The sequence below is a fragment of the Diabrotica virgifera genome, chromosome 9 (assembly GCF_917563875.1).
Source record: "Diabrotica virgifera virgifera chromosome 9, PGI_DIABVI_V3a".
Taxonomy (NCBI): domain Eukaryota; kingdom Metazoa; phylum Arthropoda; class Insecta; order Coleoptera; family Chrysomelidae; genus Diabrotica; species Diabrotica virgifera.
Genome location: NC_065451.1, coordinates 37,526,001 through 37,532,670, shown reverse-complemented (window position 1 = coordinate 37,532,670; position 6,670 = coordinate 37,526,001). Strand labels below are relative to the sequence as shown.

The 6,670-nt window shown below is 36.2% G+C and overlaps 1 protein-coding gene across 1 annotated transcript; it reads right to left on the bottom strand.

The window, feature by feature from the left end:
* Positions 1-1,129: 1,129 nt before the first annotated feature.
* On the bottom strand, positions 1,130-4,418 carry LOC126890920 (trichohyalin-like). Its single transcript, XM_050660087.1, has 2 exons — positions 2,736-4,418; positions 1,130-1,144 (listed from the first exon to the last, which is right to left on the bottom strand). Exons 1-2 carry the CDS (start codon positions 4,416-4,418, stop codon positions 1,130-1,132), a joined length of 1,698 nt encoding a protein of 565 aa, XP_050516044.1.
* Positions 4,419-6,670: the final 2,252 nt, after the last annotated feature.

The following is a 6,670-nucleotide window of genomic DNA, read 5'->3' as shown; positions in this document are numbered from 1 at the left end:
GAGCTTGGGGTAAAGGGAACACAGAGTTAAAATGGCCCTTTGGTAAAGGAGACCCTCAGGTGGAAAAGACCATTGGGAATAAAGGGGAACTTGGGATTGTTTCTTACATCAAGTAAGTAATAGTATTTTTGTCCAAGTAAGCGCAAAATAGCTGATAAACACAGTTTGAAAACCAAGTCAACATTTTTTGACAATTCATTTTTTCATTCAACTCCTAGGTTAGGTTAGGTCTTTTCCACCGGACTGTCAACTTTACTCCCAAGGGTCTTTTTGACCCTGTGTCGCCTTTAAGCCCAAGGGTCTATGTGACCCTGTGTCCTCTTTACCCCAAGGGTCTTTTTTGACCCTTGTGTCCCTCTTATCCCAAGGGTCTTATACCGGGAATTGTTTGTGGGTATTTTTTGGCCGGGGACTATGTGTCCAGGAATATTCTGTTGAGAAATTTTGCGGGTATTCTTTGTCGGGATCGTTTATCCAGGTATTGTTTGTCCAAGAAGGCTTTGTGGAAATTACTTGTCCGGGATATTTTGTCCAGGAATTCTTTGTCTTAAGTTTAGTATAGTATATTAAAGTTTTTAACTTCGAATTCCAGCAAAAGAGTCGATTTTCTTGAAATTGTAACAGTAAGTAGGTAATACCCTACTCAATATATTCAATCACGAATAAATCTACAAGTATTGATTTTTCGAAAATATTTTATACAATATTTTCTTGTTAGAATATATTTTCTTTTCTTAAAAAGAGGAACGCATAGGTAAGATAAAGAAAAAGTGGAGGACATAACAACAAAATTTCCAAACTTAAATGGAGCTTCGCAGGTCACACTGCTAGACAAAAAGACCAACGTTGGAATGCAATAATACAACACTGGAGACCTTACGAAAATAAACGACCGAGAGGGAGACCACAGATGATATGGGTTAATGATATTGAAAGAGTAGCTGGAACAAATTGAAAATATGTGGCTAAGGATTGAGACCGATGGAAGAAGATGGGAGAGGTCTACATCCAAACTCGACGAAAGAAGGCTAAGAAGAAGAAGAACAATATATTGTTACAACTTCTTTAAAATACTTTATTTAACTTCAATTACAATACAAACTCAATGACAACTATCAACTTTAAATACTCAATTACAACTGAACTGTAAAATGTCAAACACGTATGTTTATATAGATTTCTGACGTTCTGGACGTCACCAGACATTTCTGGGTTATTCCATGACATCCAGAACATTCTCGTACGTGACTACTTCTTCTTTTACGTCAAGGGACTTTTTCAATGTAGGATCAATCTACGGAACTGTCATAACACTGCTCCCTCCTTTATAGTTATTCGCCTCGAATAACTGGTCTCTCAGGGTCTGGTTGAAGCCAACAGGGTGGATCAGTTCCATGATATCGGGCTAATCTCTCGATATGAACTACCTTGGGTTTACTTCTAGCTGAAAACTGGATGCGGTAGACTAGATCATTTATTTTCTTCAAAATGGTGTACGGGCCTTCCCAGTTTCGTTGAAGTTTCGGACAAAGTCCTTTCTTGCGTGTGGGATTGTATAGCCATACTGGGTCGCCTCTTTCGAAAATTGTCCCAGTAGCATGCACATCGAGCCTGGACTTGGCTCTATCACTTTGGAGCTTCAAACTTTTACGAGCAAATTCGTAGACTTTTTCCAATCTTTCTTTTAAGTTTTCAACGTAGGTCTGGGATGAAGGTTCTTCTTCGCAGGGAGGCAATCTTCCGAAAATAAGATCTTGAGGAAGCTTCATTTCTCTTCCGGCTATCATCATCGATGGAGAATAACCAGTTGCTTCATATTCGGAACTTCTGTAGGCTAACAAGAACAGAGGAATTAGGGTATCCCAATCTTTTTGATTATCAGCAACAAACATTGAAAGATATTGAAAAATAGTTCTATTATGTCTTTCGATCATTCCGTCTGATTGTGGATGGAGAGGCGTAGTTCGAGTTTTCTTAATACCCAAGATTTTCATTAATTCTTGCCATAATTCTGATTCAAAATTTCGACCTTGATCAGAATGCAACTCTAAAGGGACTCCATGTCTTGATATGACGTGTGTTATAAATGCTTCTGCTACTGTAGTGGCTTCTTGATTAGGAAGGGGTGCAATTTCAGGCCATTTCGAAAAATAATCCATTGCAACCATTAAGTACTTGTTTCCTCTCTCTGTCAGCGGGAGTGGACCGAGAATATCTACTGCAAGTCGTTCAAAAGGCTCTCCGGAAAGATATTGTGCCATTTTACCACGACTTCTTGTTTTAGGACCTTTTCTTCCGTTACATAAATCGCATTTCTTACACCAAGCTTCTACATCTCGGCGACAATTTATCCAATAAAATCTGTCTCGAATTCTGGCCAGTGTTCTTTTTACTCCAAAATGTCCTCCAGACAGGCTGCTATGAAGGTCTTCCAACACACTTTTAATGTGTGATTTTGGCAGTACCACCTGTTGAACTATACGTACTCCATCGGAACTTTCCCACTTCCGATATAACAAACCATTCGAAAGATGCAAGGATTCCCATTGAGCCCAGTACGCCTTTATAGTTCGACTGTATTTAGATATTTCCCGCCAAAGAGGTCTTACTCCATTTTTAAGCCAATCTCGTATAACTCTTAAGTCGTTATCTTTCTTTTGACTCTTCTTAATGTTTTCCAGAGAAATCTGGTCATTATCTTCTTGTTGTTCAACTGTGGTCATCCGCAGACTAACTTCTTCGGTTACATTCTCTTTTTGTGCTAGCTGACGTTGGCTTTGAACTTGTAATTCATTTAATGCATTTTGGTATTCTTGAAATTGTTTATTAAACACATTCTTCTCTTTCATCAGTTTTTGACATTCGTTTTCCAGATTGGACTGTGTAGTTTTTGCATTATTTTGAATTACCTTACACTCTTCTTGCAATATTGTCACCTGTTCTCTTAATCTTTCTATTTTATTTTTACTAATCGCTAGTTGTTCCTTCAAATGGCTAACTTCAAATTCCAGTGTATTTTCTTCCTTTCTATGGTCAGTTGTAGGAAATCTGTTTCTTAGTGACCATCTACCATCATTTCTAGTGAGACTTTGCGACAGGCTTCTGGATGTCGAACTAGGCGACCTTCTGATCTCATTCTTGTATTCTTCTTTTCGTGCTTGGGATCGGCTTCTGCAATTGGATTTTAGATGTCCCATTCTTCCGCAGTTAAAACATCTTCTGTTTTCATTTCGAGGTTTTTGTTGGATATTTTGTAGTAATCTTAATATCTGGGATAAAACTAGTTGTTCATTATCTGTGGTTGTGACTTGCTTATTTTCTGTAAATCTTATTTCTTTTAATTGTGGAAGAGATCTAGAAATATTTTTCGCCGCTTCGTACTCCTGAGCTGAGATTAGTGCTTTATCTAGCGTTTTGTGGTATTGTAATCGCAGAGCCTGTTGCATTTCGATATCATGCAGTCCATCTATGAAAGCCTGTATACCGATTTGTTCCAGAAAATCTCTTGGTGCCTGAGGATATGCCAAATGTAATAATCTTTTAATATCGGCTTCAAATTCTTGCAGGCTCTCATTATATTTTTGATATCGAACTTTCAGCTGACTTTGAAAAACCTGCTTCAGATGTTGCTGGCCATACCTTGTCTCTAAAGCTTGTACGAGAGAGGTATAATTGGGTGCATCCTGGGGAAGAAATTGCAAAACGGTCGCTGCCTGACCTCGAAGCGACACCACCAAGGAAGCTGCGATTTCGTTCTCATTCCAGCCATTTGCTCTAGCTGCAGCTTCGAATTGAAAACGATAAGTTTCCCATGCTGTTTGGCCATCAAATGTCGGTGGTTTTAAGATTTTGCTCGTTCTGACGGTACCTGGATACACTATCGAAGATGAAGGGGCTGTTTGTTCAGAGTCGATATTAGTTACTGAAATATGTGATAATGAAGCTTGGGTATTAATTTTGGTTTGTAACTCAACTATTTGTCTTTCTAAATTAGATTTCAAATCGTTTTGTTGTTGCTCTAAATTAACTAAAGAATTTTGTTGCTGCTGTATTTTATTGTCTAAAAAGTTTTGTTTTTCATCTAATGTGTCTATTCTATTATTAAGTTGGCTTACCTCTAATTGAAAATTTTCATGAATTTGGGTTAAACTATTTATCATTTCTACCTCTGCTTTTCTACGCCTCTCCTCCTCTTCTTGTCTAAGCTTCTCCTTCGTCTCCCTACGCTTCTCCTTGTCCTCTTTCTCTTCTTGTCTACGCTTCTCCTTGTCCTCTTTCTCTTCTTGTCTACGCTTCTCTTCCTCTATATTTTCTTCTTGCCTACGTTTCTCTTCATCTGCTTTCATTTGTAAAAACCATTCTGGGGGTCCGGACTTATCCATTTCTTTCTTAAATTCTGTTGATCTCGTATTAACCATTCAAAATGTAGTTATGTCTTCAATCCCACCGCTGTCACCAATGTTACAACTTCTTTAAAATACTTTATTTAACTTCAATTACAATACAAACTCAATGACAACTATCAACTTTAAATACTCAATTACAACTGAACTGTAAAATGTCAAACACGTATGTTTATATAGATTTCTGACGTTCTGGACGTCACCAGACATTTCTGGGTTATTCCATGACATCCAGAACATTCTCGTACGTGACTACTTCTTCTTTTACGTCAAGGGACTTTTTCAATGTAGGATCAATCTACGGAACTGTCATAACAATATTTTTTTATTCGATTCTTGAGATTATTTCCAATATAAAGCTTCCAACCCCCCGAATGTGGTAGATTCCACCCTCAAGGTAAAAGCACACTTCGGTAGTGTAGGGTATATTTTGAAGTTAGTGAATAAAGGTTAATTCCAAAGTTTCATCAAAATATATTATATGCGTGTTGAAAGAAATCAGAGGTTATACCTTATTTTTACTGTGGTACACTGGACTATAATATATAGAGGAGTAATTTTTCACTTTAGTACCTAATGGAAGTTAATTAACCTATGTCTCATATTGCAGCCGAATAATATTTTCATTGTAGCGACAGACAAAAGTAAATGTTTTAAAATATAGTACACACATAAGCACATATTATAAGCACAAGTCAACAAATTATCAAAACTGAGATATTGATTTTAATAAAATGTACGGCCTAAAAATGTATGTACCGGGTGTCCCAATAAGAATGGCTCTCGGCAATATCTCAGGAACCGTTTATAGTACAGCTTTGAGAAAAAAATATTTATAATAAAAGTTGTCTCGGGAAAAGCCTGGAAATTATTTTCATGATTCTAGGTACACCTTTAGAGGGCGTAATTGAATATCAAATATTAAAAAATCAAAATTTTACAAAATTTACCTAATGAAAGGGCACTGGGAATCCAATCATCCGATCATAAAATTCTGCGCATATTTGATTTCACAAGTTTAAGTCTACCTTTGCAAATAAGAGGTGGGGGTGAGTCGGAACCTTCTTATGAAAAAATGGCTGAATCGAATTTTGCATAATTGGTCTTGTTGAAAACAGCTGTTCTCCTACAATGTAAGAGTCTTATTTATATATGCCAGCTAGTAGGCGTTATTTAATTATTTTTGGAAATCTAGTTTTCTTTGGAGAATATTAAAATACAAGTATGCATTTTTAATCCTGTTATACAAAACGTGTAAATTTTAAACAACTGTTAATATCATCGGTAGACGAACTTAAGGAAAAGTAGTGTGCTATGGAAAAAACAAAGAAACATTTTCCAGATGTAAACGTATGTAATTAATTAAAACAACAGTAAGACAAACAACACTATAAAATATAACAAAAGAAATAAAGCAACTACTTACTTAGTGACGACATAAATGTTCAAATTGTTGCCCATCATTTTCGATGCAAGCATTTACTCTTTTAGGAGTAAATTGAACAGCAGTCTCAATTTCTGCTTTCGCAATGCTTTGAATGGCGTTTCGTATTTTCTAGATAATGTTTTCTCGAGTAGTGGGCCTAGCGGCAAAAAAAGTTCTTTAATCCGTCTGTTAAATTTTCTAAAGAAAACTAGATTTCTAAAAATAATTAAATAACACCTCCTAGCTTGCATATTACTTATTAGGCTATTTCGAAAATAAGACACTTACATTGACGAAAAAGAGCTGCTTTCAACAAGATCAAGTATGCAAAATTCGATTTAGCAGAACCTGACATACAGCCATTTATTCATAAGAAGGTTCCCACTCACCCCCACCTCTTATTTGCAAAGGTAGACTTAAACTTGTGAAATCAAATATGCGCAGAATTTTATGAAGAATACGATGATGGGATTTCCAGTGCCCTTTCATTAGGAAAATTTTGTAAAATTTTGATTTCTTAATTTTTGATATTCAATTACGCCCTTTAGCGGTGGACCTACAATTATGAAAATAATTTCCAGGCTTTTCCTGAGGCAACTTTTGTTATAAATATTTTTTTCTCAAAGCTGTACTATAAACGGTTTATGAGATAGGGCCGAGAGCCATTCTTATTGGGACACCCGGTACAAATACGGCCTAAAACTAAATTGAAAGAAGACAGAAATAAGATCATTAGTAAGAACACCAACATAATACACCATTAGAAAAAGTGGGAAAAATATGCTATTTGGGCTGCAATATTAAATATTAAGGATACTTAGGATCATAGATACGAAGTAAA